The sequence below is a fragment of the Phaethon aethereus genome (genome assembly GCF_964289735.1).
Source record: "Phaethon aethereus genome assembly, chromosome: 2".
Lineage (NCBI taxonomy): Eukaryota > Metazoa > Chordata > Aves > Phaethontiformes > Phaethontidae > Phaethon > Phaethon aethereus.
The window spans coordinates 149,794,319-149,812,885 of NC_138582.1; the positions used below are offsets into that span (position 1 = coordinate 149,794,319).

The 18,567-nt window shown below is 38.3% G+C and overlaps 1 protein-coding gene across 1 annotated transcript in view; it reads left to right on the forward strand.

Moving 5' to 3' along the window:
* Window positions 1–18,567, forward strand: part of MALRD1 (MAM and LDL receptor class A domain containing 1) — a 298,997-nt gene that overhangs the window by 40,392 nt on the left and 240,038 nt on the right. The window contains exons 10-15 of the mRNA XM_081996518.1: window positions 1,050–1,196; window positions 1,943–2,020; window positions 3,967–4,076; window positions 8,930–9,097; window positions 10,377–10,497; window positions 10,913–11,059. Of these exons, the coding sequence (XP_081852644.1) occupies window positions 1,050–1,196; window positions 1,943–2,020; window positions 3,967–4,076; window positions 8,930–9,097; window positions 10,377–10,497; window positions 10,913–11,059 (771 nt within the window). The remainder of the gene's footprint in view (window positions 1–1,049; window positions 1,197–1,942; window positions 2,021–3,966; window positions 4,077–8,929; window positions 9,098–10,376; window positions 10,498–10,912; window positions 11,060–18,567) is intronic.

Consider the following 18,567-nt stretch of genomic DNA (forward strand, 5'->3'; position numbering starts at 1 on the left):
GTCAAAAGCATGAGAATTCTGTAATTAAATAAGTTAAACAAGTTTAATATTTTACTAATATACTGCACTAAACCGAAAAGCATGCTCCATTGAGTTTTGATGTATACAGTGAATCCAGATAAGAGATATTGATATTTGTGGTTTATTTTGTACCTTAAGATTTAACTGCCCAAATAACCTCTTTATACCAGGAAGACCTTTACTATGGAGCTTTACTACCATGGTGCTTCAATGAAGATGCATTTAATTTTGGTTTTGTACAATGTGAAAATTAAAGTAATATGTATAATCATGTATGAGGCTGATATGATAGAAGAAATGTTCCAGGAAGTCTGGAAAGTGCCAAGTATAGTTCAAAAGAAATTTTTACAACTGCAATAAGTGACACGAAGAGTTAAGTGTAGCACTTTGTGAAGCTGTTCTGGACTAGGAAAGAAAACTCTTAGACTAAACTATTTTTTTATCAAAATAATTAATTTTCCTCAAGAAATGAAAGAGTGTGTGAGATTATTATACAGTTTAAATGGGTCTAATCCATACCAACTGAGAAAATGTTCTTTTCCTTTGCAATAAAAATTTATAGGAGACCTAAATAATTCATGAATTAAAATCTCATTTTCAAAAATAAATTAAGTGGAAGCTTAATTCATCTTTACTTTCAGGGTATTTAAAGCACTAAATAAATTTGATTTTTTCCACATATTCATATTTAACTTTCCAGTAAAATTCATCTTTTAAAAGTATATCACATTGCTTTCATAATCTGTCAGCAGCCTATGTACAGGTCTCATCTTTAACATGATATAGTTATTCTCTTATAGGTGGTTTCCTTCATGGTTCTGAGTCTGATTAAGAAGAGAAGAGCCTGCCTGACCTGTTACCTGTATTCTAGAACCTTTTGTCCATCTGAATAATCTGGATTTCAGTGAAACATACTAGTGCTTACTTAAGACTCCTTGTACATTCGAAGACAAAATAGTCATAGTTTTGGCATTAAACTGTTGCATTAAATTCAACTTAATGATCTGCTGTTGCTGTTCCTACAACAGCTAATTACACTATATGTGATTTTGAGACTGACCTCTGTGGATGGAAACCACTAAGCCTAGGTGATGCTGACTGGAACATAATGAAAGAACAGCCTCCCCTTGACAGGAGACTCCCTCGCAGAGGTCGTACAACTAATACTGGACACGGTGAGATTTCTTTTAGTATTATTTTCCTCCTTCTGTGATGAGTATTTGTATTTGTAAATGGTGACAGACTGATAATAAAAACTGATTTGAAATGGATGATACATAGTATGTATATAACATAGGTAATATGTTACAGAAAGCTGGTCTTTCAGGGATGGTCTTCCTTAGATGTGATTTGGTAACTATGCCTTTGTAACCTTCATTTTCTGCTGGGACAATCAATGAGGTATGAGACTTGATTTAGCCTTCATTTTTTTTATATACTGACCTTTAAATTGACATAGCTAACTATGTTCATAGCATTTTTGTACCCAATATTCACACAGGGTCCATTCTTAAAAATATTATTTGGACAAAATATCACTGTAGTTTTTTGTAGAGTGCAGGTAAACAATTTTGTCTGGAAAACATAGAGTGAGTGTAATATCCTTTGAATAGTTGCCCTTCATTCAGCCTATCATAGTTGCTATACAGTGCATTCAGCTAGAAGTAGTTTAATCCAGTAGAGAGCTGTTTTAAAGTATTTTTCTGAAATGAAGATATTATTACAGTGTACTGTATAAAACTAAAACTTCTTAGCATGTTTGTCATTGTCAAATAACATTGGTAAATATTCTGTGACTTTAACTTTATTAAAATGTATCTATTACACTGCTTCCAGTGGAGATTGGATTAGTTTAAAATGTAGGTTACAGTCCAATACCCATTTAAGTTAATTTTTTTAATTGATGTATATTATTTTACAGCCAGACCTCCACACTTCTCTCCAGTATACATGTTAAAGCAATATGAAATATTAAGTATTCCACCTCAAGTATTCCAAGGTATAGGAATTCCAGGATTAAAATTGGCCTGAGCAAACCCTAGTGGGGTGCGAGTATGTGTGTGCATGCTATATAACAACTCTAACTGCACAATCATATGCCTTTTTTTCCCTTGGTCCCCAAGTGATGAAGTGCACCAAAGTTGCTATTCACTTTCTTCAGCAGCTATTTGGGATTTCATTTTAATGTCTCTCTAGAGTGGCACTGGATCTGCATTGTCTGCAAACATTACCATATCACAGCTTCCAAACTCTCACCGCCCCAGAGAAGGGCACTGATATACCTGTGTCTTTCCTATGTGGGTTATTCTAGGTGCTGGTGATGTATTCCCCATATAAGCTAGTGCAAATGTCTTTCTGAGGTGGTTTTGCACCCATCTATCACTGTGCCTGCTACAGTCACATCACAGCTTTAGAATTAGGCTTCCAGAATTTGAGCAAGTTTTGGCCAACATTAGATCAAGGTCCTTCAGCTTGCAATAGTTGCTTGTGATACCACAAAGTGTTTGTCTCTCTTCTCTCCTGGGGAGGGCAGCAGCAATTTATGATTAATTAAGATTTTAGCAAGGCTACTGTAGAGCCTCAGCTGCAAATTAAAAGAGGATCCTTTGAAGTACCCTTGCATTCCAATGAGGGGAGCTTCCCTTGCGCTGCGGAGCGCAGCACGCCTGTGTGTACAAGGAGCTGTAACGGTCACCACTTTGTGCCAGCCTTGATAAAGCGATGTGATTATTCAGGTGGGGCTGGAATTAACCCTCTGCTTCATTATGTATCCATGGGAAATAAATGGCTAAGGAGTATGACTGTGGCAGCACAATAGCTGATTTTCCAAGATGCAAGGCAATATGTGTAATATCAATGCGCAAACAAGACTGAGCCTTTAGTTTTGTTTTGCATAGACTTTCATGAAAAAGTCTCAGTATTCAGCGAAGGCAGCACTGACTGCATTCCAAATATGCTGCTTTAGGGCCCCTTGAAGATGTTTATCCTTCCCTACCTTTGTCTGAAGCACATCTGCTGTAGTTCAAATCCAAAGGCAGTTCATTTGCCAGAGTTCAGATTAGATCTTTAATTAAGCTTTCATCCCCACTAGCACAGACAACAATGTCAAGTCTGTGGACCCCATGAGAAAATACAGCTTATTCCATTGGCTCCCATGGTCTGCAACATTGTTAGCGTGCTTAAAACTGGCTGGGCTGGGCTGACAGTGAATACTGTACCCTAAAGGAAACTAATTTTTGTTCTAAATTCTGTTTGAAACATCATTTAAGCCAATTAAATTGTGTTCTTTAGGCCTATAGCTGAGGCCTATGCTCTTTGATCTCCAGGGTGCTCTGTCTTGCAGCTCCTGCAGTCACCCTGCTCTCCCCAGCCTGGGTGGGCAGCAGAAGGGCACCCTGCGGAGGTGGCGGGAAGTAGTTGTAGTGTTTGGAGGACGGAGGTCTTAAGGGTTTTGCCTAAAGAGGGCAGATTAAAAAATACATCCAGTGGGTCTGCACAGGAAAGACCTCGCAGAAGCAGCCGGTGAACACCATCTGCAGTGCTCCGTTTACTTCCTCAGGTTTAAGTGCTTGCAGGCACCATGCCAGGGTGGCCTTAGCAATGACTGCCCAAATACCCTTTTTTCCTTCACCCTCTTTCCTCATCTTCAGACTCAGTTAATTTTATTGGAGGAGGGAGGAAAGAGGGAGGAAGAGTGGAGGAAAGAGGGATGAGCGTTTAGCAATTCTATTTTGTCTTTGCCTACACAGACACTGGTTGTCACAGCCTGTTACAACACCCTCCTTGTTACTCACAGAGACTGAACTGACGGCAAAGCTGTTTCATGCGTTTATGCTTATGAATAAGTTTTATGTGCCTCATGGAGCACATAGTTAGCTCTCTGAGGTAGCTATTCGCCATTGGACCATGACATATTTCTCGTATTTCTTTGATTTTTCTTTACAGGAGCATTCATTTACTTCAGTGGATCACATCAGAAGCACACAAAGATGTCCATGTCTCATCTGGGGAGCCCTTTCCTTGTCAAGCTGTCCCCTGGGCTTTCCTGCTGTCAGGTAACAGTTTGATATTAACTGTCCCCACCTTTGCAAGCTATCACTCACCTGATGCGCAGATACGGTATTCCTAATGCTGCAGGTGTTGCTGTAGAAAAAGTAGCTCCATTTCAATACCAGTGGAGGAGTTACAGACTAATTCTTTTGGAGGAGGGAGATGCAGCAGGCTTCTTACTGACAAATTTTTATATCTGACTATTGTTGTTTCTACATAGATTTACTATGTTGGTATGACCAGAGAGAATTAGCTACCATGCTCCAGACATTTACTAAATTTTAATTGATGAGGATGATGCTTTTTAAGCGGATCAGTACAGTACTTGAGAGTTGACCTTGAAGTGCTTTTTTTGTTAGATGCCTTGTGGCTCTGTAGAGGAATGCAAAAGCAACCGGCCAGGATGGTGGTTGATCTGAAAAACTAGAAAGCTACCTGGAAAAAATGGGTCAGGAGAGCTAAAAAATAGAAAAGACTTAGATGAAAAATGAAAATACAGTTTTATGACTAAAATGTTGTAATTTTCAACAAAATATGTATTTTTAAAACAGAACTTGAAGAAATATATTAAATATATGCAATTATATTGTTAAAGAACATAATACAAGAAAACGTTCCATACTGTATTTTTGTTTATCCTTTTGGCCACTGAATAAACTGAATAGATGCTGTACAGTTTTATAAGGTGGTTGGGTTTTTCTTCTGAGGCTATTTTGTTTTCTATTCTGTAACTTTTCAAAGCTTGTGCCATATTGGGGAGAAGTTATGTTGTGTAGTTATGGTGTTATGTTTTCTCTGCTACTGCATAATGTCTCCTGATTTAAGAAGTCGCAGAGGAGAAAAAAAAAAGATAGAGAGAGCTTGCCAAAGTAATTTTATTGTGTTCAGTGGCAAAAAGAGACTTTAGAGAAATGAAATAAAATTTAGACTGGTTGCTTAATTTTTCAGACTCAATGTAGAATAGAAACTGCAATTTCACTTAGGAAAACTTTTTTTTCAAAAATAAAAATATCAGAAAACAATGTGTGGAGGAATAGCATTTAGAAGGCTCAACAAATAGCAGAATTTTATTTTAGCAGGGCCCAGGCTTCTTAGGTCTTTGCTAGTGTAAGGGACCTGAAACAAGTGTTGGCTTATTTAAATCTGTTTTACCTGAGACTGTAGCTAACTTGGACTGTGCACATCAGTGAGTTACCAGATCTCAGCTGAATAGTTGCAACTTGCAGTTGAGGGGTAAAGGCCTCTTAAACAATTTAAGAACAGCACCTTGCTGTCATTTAATTGCATTCTCTCAGTTCTTATCTTCACATGGCTTCTTAGTGTTGTAAAGAATCAGAAACAGAATAGATGCAGAAGGGAATCAAGCAAAATGCTGCTGCAGGGAACACAGAAGGCCTCTCAGAATCCCATCGGAGCCCTGCATGTTGCGTTACTCCTGGGATACCAACAGCCTTTGTACGCTCAGTGCCTTCGTTCAGGCAGTTCCATCTCTCTTTTGCAGATTTTGATACTGAGCAGATAAGCACCTTTTAAGTTCAGATTAATTTATTTTAGAATCTCTTAAGTTGAACTGGGCACCAGTTATGTGATTCACAGCTGGTATGTCAATCAACGAATCATGCTGGTTAGATCTATTGCAGAGTTTGGTCTGCATTCAAAATAATAAATACAAATGCGGCAGGGACACACATACATTTCTCTAGTTCAAAGTCAGGAAAGAAACTATTTTTAATTTTGAGTATGCACTTATTGCACGTATTTAAAGTTCCCAGATTCAACAAAAAGTAGGGCAAGTGCTTTTCCAGCTATACATGTCTGAAAAGAGTGTTTCTGAAGACTGGAAGCCTGGCTTTCTGCCACATTTTCCCTGCAGACTTTTATTTCTGGGAAAGAGCAAGGAATAAGCGTTGCTCATTAAGATGTGTATTGGTGTGTTACGCTCTCTGTGTATGAACATGAGATGTTGCCCTCTGTTGGATGTCCCACTGAGAGGATAAAAGGATCTACATAAAGAGATCTATTTTTATTAATAGCTTTACAAGTTGTTCGGCTCTAGTTGTTTAAAAAAAAAAAAGAAAATCAGAGTTGAGGGATAACAGTTTTATATTGTGCCTTACTGGCTAATTGAAGCTATTGAAGCTTAGAAGTAACTTCCTTCTACAGCTTCTTGTAGCTGAGTCTTTCTGTAGATGTCAGCTAAGAAATATCTTCATTTAGCTCAAGTTTTTGGCGTTGTAGAAGCAGATTTCTAGTCCTAGCTCTTTGTTTATGGCTTTTTAATGGGTAGAGTAGTTACTGTAAAGTAAAGTATGTAGACATAGAGAGGGAGGGTAATTTTATTTCTTATGTAATGAAAACACAACTTTGTTCGAAATGTGGTTTTATAGACATAAACCTTACATCTAGCTTGTTTAGGGTATAGTGCTTCAAACAGTTCATTTTGAAAAGTGTTTGTATACCTGCTGCTTCCTACTCCTTAAGCTTTCTGGTGGGGAGAAAGAAGTTACATGAAAATATTTCAATTTATTAATAAGACTTGAGATTATTTTATATAATAAATTATTTTCGTTAAGTGGGGAAAAAAGAACCACTACGGAAAATGGAGAGAGACCAAGTCCACCAGCCAAGAAGCCACCAGATATTGAAAAGAAACAGTGTGTTGTAACAAGAGTATTTCCATCAGAAACCACTGATCTGCCTTATACCGTGTAACACAAGCAAAAAGAAACTCTCCCTTCATACATAGCAGATGTTGTGCCTTTGGTGTATTTGCTAATTTTATGGATTAAATTCAGGGCCAGATGTGAAAGATAGTGAATCCATGTACATGATGATTTTCAGGTTATTAGTCAATGATTTGAATGTAAGGAGTTCTCAAATTCATCAATCCTGTACTTCAACTTCCTTGGAACACTAAGGGTCTACAGCTTTAACAGAGATGCTAATATGATAATCTACTGAAGAGAAGACTCCTCTCAGAGTCTGGTTACTCTTAAACTACTACTTCCCTTGAAAGTAATCAGTAAATAAATAAATAAATAAATGTTATAAAAAAGATATCTTGGGGACAAACAAGGAGGAGACATGTGGAAGGAGACATTGTTGGGGAGACAGCTGGAGATGCACCCACGGAAGGAGGTGGTCCATGCTGGAGGACATACGGACTGCAGCTGTGGGTGACCCATGCTGTGACAGGGACACCCCCAAGGGACTGTGGCTGTGTGTGACACATGCTGGGGTGGGGACACCCCAGAGGGACTGTGGCCTGTCAAAGCCCGGAGCTGAAGCAGGGGAAGATGAGTAGGAAGCAGTGAGCAGAGGAGGGGAACTTACAGCAAGCGCCAGAAAGAACCCATTGCTCACATGCCCAACCTCCTGCTCCACCTGTTGCCTCACCAAAGGAACTGGGCCAGACTGAGTGTAACCTGCAACAAAAATCAGGGAAATTAAAGCTAGGAAGGGGACAGGTCAAGTGTTTGACTTAAACTAGCCTGGAGAAGGTGGAGGAAAGGTATTTGCTCAAGTGTGTGTTTAACTGTTTGTTTTCTTTTTTCTCAGTAGTCCAAAGCAATTAGAAATTTGTGTTAATTCACAATAAATTAAATTAAGTAAAAATTACACCACCACCCTAAGGCTGTTTTGCCTGTTACAGTCCATAATATAACATTTTTCTATGACCTGTAGAGCCTATTGTGTCAGCTATCTTGCTCAAATAAAAGACTTTGTTTCATGTGTAACTGAAAGCTGGCTAACACATGCATCTGTGTTTTTCCTGAGGCTAAAGATGGGTTTTCTTGTACTTGTTATTGCCTTCCAAAAAATAGATGTTTCATTTGGCTGTTAGCCCAAAATGGTCTGTATTCTTTAACTGTTTAAAGGTAGATTTAATGTGAAAAAAGAAAAGAAACTTTCTCTCAGTAGTGTGATGATCCAGGATCCACAGTGTCAAATCATATGAAGATGGGCAGAGAACTGGATGGGAAGAGCTATTTTTACAGCTCTTGTTTTACCATCACGAGGATTCAAGTATTATTCAAGACTTTTCAGGGAAGTAAAGAGTCTGCAGTCGAAGAAATTTTAGTCTTTCACTATGTGAAGAAGCAGGAAGGACTCAGGGGAAATTTTTTTAAAAATTAGTCTTTGAAAATCTTATTTCTTCCCTGCAATTGTCAGCTGAATTCTTGTCTGGGTAGTATTTAAAAAAAAATAATTAAATTAAATGCATCAGTTTCACTCTGTATTGCAGGGGAGTCATAGAGAACTGGGATTCTCACTGTTCTCTGACCTTTTCTGTTTGGCAAGCAGTTTTTTATAGCCTCATCCACCTATAGTTGTTTTTTCTTCCCATATATTGGTCAATCCACTTGTTTTAGGAGATCAATAGATTATTTTCAACATCTGTCTTCAGATAATTTTTATTTGTGTTGCTTGTGGAAATAGAAGATCATAAGGTTTCTTTCATATAAGCGCCTTGACCATTGCACTTCTGAGATAAACATACTTATGAAGTTGTCCTATATTCAGCATTTGTGAAGAAAAAAAGTCTTTCAGAAGTTTCTAAGTTCTTGCTAAGCTAAAAAGAGTTAAGGGAGGTCATATCAGTGAGTATCAGTTGATAGATACAAGTTAAAAGTAAGTTTTAAAATTAAGCTTTACTTTTAATTGTGGTTTTATCTTTGGACATAATACTGCTCCTCAACATGCCATAGTTTCATGCATCTCTTTCTTTTATGCCAAGGTTGTGTTTAGACCTGTCATGTCATTCTGTGTTATAATGTACGTATATGAGTTGGTACTGAATTTATTGCAGATTGATGATATAGTTTTTAAAGTGTTTAATTAAAGATTCTTTCAACAGGTGAGATTTTGGTACCGGCTATCTCAGGATTCACAGCTTTCTGTCTTTAAGAGAACAGCATTGGATAGGAGTTTGGAAAAACTGCGTGACATTTCAGGATTGCCTGAGATGCAGTGGACAAAAGTGAATATACCTGTAGAAAGTGCAGCTGAGGACTTACCTTTTCAGGTAATTAGAAATTACATTTACATTGCTTTCAAGAAGTTACTCTAATTTGGCCTTTAGAATTAATTTGCTTTCATAATAAAATATAAAAACAGAGCTTGATTCTTTAATGCTCATATAAAAAAGAATTCCATTCAACAGATGTAGCTATTAAAGACCATCACAATTCTTTCAGTTCTGTAAAAAAAAACAAGTAGAAATATGACAGTAGCTTTTAAAAAATTAGCTTGCTATAAATACTGCTGATCAGAATGAGGGCCTAATTATGTTGGCTAAAGGCAAGAGAAGTGCAGATACATCAATTTGCAGCATTGATCACAGAAACAATTAGGAGGTTTTGAGTTTAATTTTAATTTTACATAATCTCAGGCTGCTACACTTTACTAAAACTTAGGAGGGAACTGTTAGGGGAACCAGCAATTCAAATATAAGGATTCAGCACATCAAAATTGCAGTTGTGGTCCTTTATTTTATGTCTCATCTATAAAATGGTCTAAAAGAAAGGGCATTCTATTCTTATTATTTTTAAGTTATGACTGAACTTTACTTCCTTTTATGATCTCCTGAATATTCCCTTTTATTTACAAATGCATCCTTACAATCCCTACATTTACTGTACTCTACCACATGTTGTTGATATATACTATGCAGGCATAGTATAGATGAACACAATTACAGTTATTGGTAACCCTGAATAGCTCATTTTAAAAGGTGTAAAGCTTTTAACAGTTCCAGCAGGAGGAGAGTTCATTCGAGTAGTGATGGCTTTTACCAGTTGAGATTGGAATAAGGTCATCTGGGCTGCGTAACTTTCTGTAACTAAAGGTAGTTAAGGCTTTGACAGTTGAGGAGAAAATTTCTGAGTTTGATTAAATCTCAATCATAGTTTTTGCTGGCTGGTATTCAGAGTTGGTTGTAGGTGGTATTTACTTCCTGAGCAATGTACTAAATTATAAAGGAATCACAGAATCACAGAATCACTAAGGTTGGAAAGGACCTTCAAGATCATCAAGCCCAACCATTAATCCAGCGCCACCATGTTCTCTAAACCATGTCCTGAAGAGCCACATCCACACGTTTTTTGAACACTTCAGAGACGGCGACTCCACCACCTCCTTGGGCAGCCTGTTCCAATGCTTGACCACCCTCTCGGTGAAGAAATTTTTCCTAATATCCAATCTAAACCGCCCCTGGCGCAACATTTCCTCTCATCCTAAATATATACATATGTCTTTTTATCATGTCACCTTCAATGAGCTAATTTATTTCTTTGTCTTTACAGATTATTTTACGAGGTATCATTCTTACAGCAAATGCTACTGTTGCTGTTGATGACATCAGTATAACAGAGGAATGTGGAGTTGTGAATAAATCACTTCCAGGTGTCAGCCAAGGAAGTGAAGGCAAGTTCTGTGGTTTTCAATACATTTTCCCCAATGTCTGTTATGTACAACTGTGATTCGACGGAACACTTGAAGGTACCTTTAAGAAAGTAGGGGATAATCTGAGGAAAAAGTTCATCAGCTGTAATCAATCATCTATAATGAATAATCTCATCCTGTGTTGAGTTACTTACACTAGCTGCTGTAAGTAGTTTGCACTAGTTCTGTGAATTAAGCTATGGTGGGAATGTCCACTTACTATGTAGTACCTGCCCACATTCACACTTGGATGCAGACAGCAGCAAAGCATCTTACATCTTCCACTGAAGAGCAAATTCCACTGCATTATCTTTAGGGGAAGAGGGTGCTCCCTTCTAAGTACTTAGAATTTTACATGTATGCATTTTTAGTTATATTTTCCTTTCTCATTTTTAAGGGGAAACAGAATTTGCAGATGTTAATTCTTCATCTTTTTACTGTTCACCGGGACTTTTCTCATGTGGGGATGGACAATGTATTTCATCTGACAAATTTTGCGATTTCACACGTGACTGCTCAAATAACCATGATGAAGCCAAGTGCCGTAAGTGAAAATTTAAAAAATCTAGGTTGTTAGGTTCCTGTGACTATGTTTGTTTGTCCAATTTCCCAGGCTTTCATGACTTCATTAATGTAATTTAATTAACCGTAAAAGCTCTTGAGAAATAGTTGATTCATTTTGATTCTATTCTGATTCCTTCTTTTTTATTTTCTGTAGCAACTACTTCCCTCTTAGCATTAAATCCAGAAAAAAAGTCTTTGATTAATTATTTTTTAGAAAGTGTTGCTTAAAATGCAGTATACTGTTTTGTAACTCTTAAGATGTTAAATATCAGGTACTGTGTTATACTGAAAAAAATCTTAATCTGTAAGATATTGGAAGCTGAGTCATGCACCTATTGTAAAATAAACCAAACAGAACTTGTGCACACATGCTTGCACACATGCTCTCACACATACAAGGTTATGCTAAAAAATGTGAGGAAAGTATGTTACACTTGTACAAATTTGGAAATTTTGTGGCACCACTGTGCAAGAAGCCTCTTCTTAAAGGGTAGATGGTCCTGCAATTAGACCTGAGAAACAGTGAGATAGTAAACATTAAAAAGGCAGTGGTCACAGACTCACATTCAAATTGTATGTTTTGTGTACTTAATTTCGATGTGAAGATACCACAGCTGGACTGATAAATAAAGCATCTGTGCACAGACATGGTCAAAGATATAATTTAGGCTGTATCAGCATTTTCTGTTAGGATGTTCTGTGAGTCCTGTCTGGGCTATGTGCCTGGGTTTTCTCTGCTAACATGTGGGAAAATGGAGGGAGGTGTTGTGTCTTGGAGTACAGTCAGGAGATAACTTGGAAATGTTTCAGGGCCTCTAACATGTAGCTTCAAAAATCTTTTTGATTCTATCAATTACCTGCTCTGTGGAAGAAATCGTGATTATCCTTTACATCTTTGCAAACGAGTCTCCTGCTTTTGTGTTGAACTATCAATTACACTATAAAAGCCTTGATGTATTTTCAAAAGGAGTTGCCATGAGCAGTATTTAGTTCAGTTGTTTTTTTTGAAAATTGAATGTGATTGTTTCTAGCATTCGCACAAATAACAGAAATATTATAGACAAGATCCTTATAGTATTTTCTGACTGTGCTGTGTTATGTATGACAAAGCATAAACTTCTTCATGGTGCTAATGTAATCAAAAATCCATGCGTATACTTCATAGTTTTTGATAGGAAATTTGACAGGTGTTTCTCAGATAAACAAAAATATATTTTACTTTTAGTAGATAAAATAAATAATTACAACCTCTATTTGTAGTCATGCAACATCTCTATAGTTTTAGTATCCAGTCTTTCTTGGCTGGTGTCCAGTGTTTTAGTCGTTTCAAAAGATTTGTGTCCAAAACACACAGAACTTTAAGTTAGGAAACCGTATTCTCTTTAATTAGGTAATTTTTTGATTAACTAAAACCAGAAATAACTATTACATATTCACTAAGCAGAATATCATTCCTGGTGTGGACCAGACTGAAGATGGGGAAAAAATTCTGCTGTTACCATAGAATAAGGTAAGAGCAGAATGAGGTTGGAAAGAACCTCTGAAGACCATCCAGTTCAGCTCCCCCCTGCTTAAAGCAAAGTCCACCAGAGCAGGGTGCCCAGGTCCTTCCACAGTTGGGTTCTGAGTATCCTGAAGGATGGAGACTACAAAACTGCTCAGGGCAACCCGTTCCAATGTTTGATCACCCTTACAGTGCAACATCACCACCAAGTCAATTGCTTCTGCTCATTTCACTGGGCACCACTGAAAAGAGTCTTTAATTCTTTACTCCCTCCCTGCCCATGTGACTTATACTAAAATTCATATTGCACATGATCTCTTTTTGATTTACTTCATGTTTTTCTACTTTTCTTCAAAATGTTCTTAAACATCCTATGTATTATTGGGTTATGATAGTCTGGATTGTCTCCTATTATCCTTAAACTCTGGTACTGGGATTTTGTTCTCTGACCAAATAGTAACACTTCCTAATCAACAGTTTAATTAAAAACATTCTAAATAGATTTAGTTTCATGCAACATCTTTTGCACTCCTCTGGGATAGCAGTAACCTGGTAATTTTTAATCAAGAAAACTAAAACATACTGTTTTCACTTAAAATATGGTCATTTATGTTTCAAAACACCCTTCCTTTTAGCTATTCAGTCCATGTTTCCATTTCAGCGTTATATCTAAAAGTGAAGACAAATGTCCACGTAGGTGTTTAACCAGTCCTAGATTATCCTTAATCACAAGATGCCTATATGGCAACTAATTTTCTCTTTCTTTTTTCTCTAATTATATGACTGAAGAAACTTTTATTATAGCCAGGTTTCACTTGCCCAGACTATACATTAACAATGCCATGCTAAAGACTAAGTTATGGACCCGTTATAAGTACATCTATGGTGATCTTTCCTATAAATATATTGTTTACTTATAAATCATTGTTGTACGGCTGAGCTGGCTCACTGCATGTTAGTGCTGCAGCTTGTAGCATGGGAAATAGAATGTATGTACAAGAATGTCTCTGCAAGTAATTTGGCATGTTGACTTGCCTTTCAGCATGTTAGTCTGGTAGTTTACAGCACTAGAATAACTCTTATAATTCTTCCAGAAATGCTACTTCACCATCTTTGTGCTTACTTCTTTCTTATCCATCACAGTATTCCAGTCATGACAGGATGGCAGAAATGTGGTGGAACCACTGTTAATTCCTTTCTTGTACCATTACTTTCTACATTTTGTTATATATATTCATGCAACTAGATGCAAATATTTAATTTTTCTCAGTCACTTTTCCTAATTTATTAGCTTGGCTAAGCACAGATGTTTTGTTGACATCACCACCTACAACTGCTTTGTTCCATTCATAAATATTAATATTTTTTTCCATGATGTTCCATCTGCTGGTGGCTGTATGCTCCTTAACCTTGTTAATGTAAGATTTTCATACCTCTTGGTATGAGAACCAGGCAAGGATATTATATGGGCTTAAAATATTTTTATAAATATTTTTCATTTAGACCTTTTTATATTAATGTCCAGTAAGATGATTTCCTTAGATGATTAGGTCCACCAAGACCACTGAACAAGCAGGATCTCCATGAAATTTTCTCATTTCACAGCATCAGTCGCTTGGTTTTTGTTACTTCTAAATGAGTTCTTTCTGTCAGAACTGGAAGAACTCTGTTGAAGATCCACAACTTCTCGGAGTGTTTTTCTTAATGTAGACTTCTGAGTTCCTAGTTCTTGCAAGAAACTATCTTTGTTACTTCTCTTCATATACAGGACTGTCAGTGAATTTGTTTGCTCCACTGACATCCTCTTGGGTCTTAGAACCACATTCATGTTCTTGATCCTGATGCATGATGAGATTAGTCTTTCTTCCAGGTTTCTAGTTGCATTTTACAAAAATACATGTCCTGCACTGACAAAAAAAAAAAAATTCATATTTATTCTGATTAGTTGAGAAAAGTAAAAAAAAAAATTTTAAAAAAACCTATTAAATGTTCTCTTTCTTGAGTGCCACTACTCCTGACTATTAGCACATGGCTTTTCTTCTACAGAATTTACTGTGGATATAAAGCTATTGCACATGACTTCCATGCATTAAAGCAGAAGAGAAAAGCGATTGCCTTTTTCAGGTTGGAGATTTACAGCAGTGACCTAACATACCTATTATATTGTGTGTTTGTGCTCTGGCAGATGAATGTTATGCTGGGTTGACCCTAGCTGGATGCCAGGTGCCCACCGAAGCCGCTCTATCACTCCCCCTCTCCAGCTGGACACAGGAGAGAAAATATAATGAAAGGCTCATGGGTTGAGATAAGGACAGGGAGAGATCACTCACCAATTACCATCACAGGCAAAACAGACTGCATTTGGGGAAAGTAATTTAATTTATTGCCAATCAAAATCAGAGTAGGATAATGAGAAACTAAAACAAAATCTTTAAACACCTTCCCCCCACCCCTCCCTTCTTCCCAGGCTCAACTTTGCTCACGATTTTCTCTACCTCCTCCCCCCGAGCGGTGCAGGGGGATGGGGAATGGGGGTTGTGGTCAGTTCATCACACCTTGTCTCTGCTGCTCCTTCCTCCTCAGGGGGAGTACTCCTCACACTCTGCCCCTGCTCCAGCGTGGGGTCCCTCCCCACGGGAGACAGTCCTCCATGGACTTCTCCAATGTGAGTCCTTCCCACGGGCTGCAGTTCTTCACAAACTGCTCCAGCCTGGGTCCCCCACGGGTGCCGTCCTTCAGGAACAGGCTGCTCCAGCCTGGGTCCCTGCGGGGTCACAAGTCCTGCCAGCAAACCTGCTCCAGCCGGGGCTCCTCTCTCCATGGGGACACAGGCCCTGCCAGGAGCCTGCCAGTGTGGGCTGCCCACGGGGTCACGGCCTCCTTCGGGCATCCCCCTGCTCTGGCGCGGGGCCCTCCCCGGGCTGCAGGTGGAGATCTGCTCCCCCGTGGAGCTCCATGGCCGCAGGGGCACAGCCGGCCTCACCGTGGGCTTCATCACAAGCTGCAGAGGAACCTCTGCTCCGGCGCCTGGAGCCCCTCCTGCCCCTCCTGCTGCTCTTACCTGGGGTCTGCAGGACTGTTCCTCTCACACATTCTCTCTCCTCTCTTCTGCTGCTACCTTTGTGCAGCAGTTGTTTTCCCCTTCTTAAATCTGTCGCTGACTGGCTCGGCCTTGGCCAGCAGTGGGTCCATCTTGGAGCCGGCTGGCACTGGCTCTATCAGACACAGGGGAAGCTTCTAGCACCTTCTCACAGAAGCCACCCTGTAGCCCCCTTGCTACCAAAACCTTGCCACACAAACCCAATACAAATGTACAGTATAGGTTCTAAGGTCTACATCCTAAGTGTTTGGTGGAGTCTAAATGCCCACTTTTCCAGCCTAAGAATGATGATGATGCAATAGGGAATAAGATCAGACTGGAAAGCAATCTAGTAACATGAATGTATTCAAGGTATTCTGCCTCACCTTTGGCAAGTCATCCTTTATGCTCTGTCTTTTGTGGGTTTTTTTTCTGTCTACTTATGGTGTGAATTAGCAGGAATAATTATATGGTTTTATATATAGAATAAATACGAAATAATTTACATTTGGATGAAAATATAACATACACATAATATTGTTTTGTATTTATGTCTTTATAAAAGAAATATGCATTTAATAGTTATTGTTTCTATGGTGTACAGTCTGATGCAGCATAAGCATGCTCAGGCTAGTCTTAAATTAAGTAATTCATAAACTGGACATAATCTATATGTTAGTACAGAATTTTGTGTAGCTTAATTTGACTTAGAAGGCAAATAAAGAGCATGATGCATGTGTTGTTTCCTAAAAACCACTTTTGTGGTGTAATTGTTTAACTATAAGCATTACTGGGTTTCTAATGGCTACCTTTGTACAAGTAATAATAATTTCCTTAGTATTATAAGAAACATTCTCCATATTACCCATTACTAATCTTGTCAAAGCCTAGAAGTTCTGCTGTGGTTGTAAAGTAACTCTTCAAAAATCTCATTTTTGGAATGAAAATCTTGCATGCCAGTATGTCTGTCTCATATGTTTTCTACTCCTTCATTTCAGCCAGAGAAATCAGTTGTTTTTAAAGGTGAGGCCAGGAACAACAGCCAGCTCACAGGGATGGGCTTAAGTTCAAGGAGTGAAAAGATTGTCAACTTGTAAATTGGAGAAGGGACCTTATACAGGAATTGCATAGACAACTGCATTAGGATCAGTTTGTGGAAGTTAAATGTGGAAGAGATGGGACTAAAATGCCATCTACAGTGACAGGAAACCATCTTTAGCTGTGAAGAACAAGGAATGGCTGCAGAGGCTGCATTGCTTGAGCTTGCTGGTGTGGGACAGAAGTAACCAGGGGGAGGAAGCTAGGGCAGGAAAGACCCAGGCTGCTGTGGGATAAGGATTAAGACCAGTTGGTCAAAGAGCCGGTGATACAGTGTCAGGAGAGAGAACAATAAGGAAAGTTAAAAAGTTTGGTTAGAGAGACTATAACAAGGGGAGAATGTGAATGAGGAATACAGATGTGGAGCAGTGATGCTTTGAGAGGGATCAGTATAAAGTGTGGCAGCAGGTGGCAGAGAACTGAGACCGCATAAGAAGACCTGGAGCAAGGAGCTGCCTTGGGAAATGGCCAGCCAAAGAGATGAGGACTGGTTGAGGAAAAACAGTGAGGATGTCCAGATGTCCAAGGGGATAAAGAAGAGCTATTGTGGAGTAGATTAAAAGGGAAATAGGCTGTAGAAAGGAAGACCACTGAGGAAAGGGCAAAAACATTTTTCTTCTGGAGACCACACAGACTTTCATAATTTCTGTAGAACCCAGAAGTCATGAATCTAACTTTTCTACTTCTGCCAGCAAATGTCTATGTAATATTTTGGGACAAAAAAAGTATTTCTCATTGTATACTTACTCTTATCTAATTTCTTTCAAATTATGCACTGTGACAACAAATATTGCATGAACTCCAGTGGCAGAGAACTACAGGGTAAATAACAAGATGGCCTGAATAATGACTATCAGATCTTATTTTTGTTTAGTTCAACAAAACCAGAAACTTTCCTCTTCAGTTACATAGAAGGAGCATTCTAATCGATGTAAAGAGCCAAGCACTTGACACAGTAAGGATGACAAAAAAAGTTAAAGAAAATATAGCAACAAATTCCTCAAACACATGAGGAACAGAAGGCCTGGCAGAGTCTGCAGGGCCACTTGCTGGTTAAAGAGAACATGTAAGAAAATAAGAAATAGGAGAAAGGCAGAAAATAAATTACTAGAAGAGAAGGCGGATTAGTTTGTTTTTTCACTGTGACAGAAACTACAGAGGTACCTAAGCTGTAGTCTGTCTTTCTGGATAATCTGATAGTCTGAAATGGAAGTACCAGTCAAAGACATTATGGGACAATTAGGCAATCGAAGTGTTATCAAGCATCAAGAACCAAGCGCATGTTACCCAGGCTCTACCAGCTTGCTCTGTTCAGGACTTCAGGGTTATTTTATATCAATGTATTTATCCATGCTTAAGTTAAATGTATGGTCTAATGCGTCTTTTCCTTTATGTTTTGTCTCTGTTACAAGTTACCAATGAAAGAAGTCTGGACTCAGACTTAGCAGTTTTATCTTGTTTATTTGCCTCTTTTGGTGCAGCCATCTGTGTCCAATGTCATATTCTTTGTTGCTGGTGGGACAGTTTCTTCTATGGAGCAAAAAGCAAATAGGAAATAGCTCTCTATATTCCCTTACTGTTATGTCTGTTTGGTGGTTTCTCAGTCATTTCCATCATGCTTAGGTCCTTGAATGTTTGTACATATTTTTTATCTTCCTTTTATTCTATCAAAAAATGTCTTCCTTCTGGTTTTTTTCCTACATTTGATCTACATCATTTTATCATTGACATTTCTGACCCACATGCACCATATGTATAACAAACTCATATTTTCTTTGATCTCTTAAATGTTATTTGGCCTTCCATA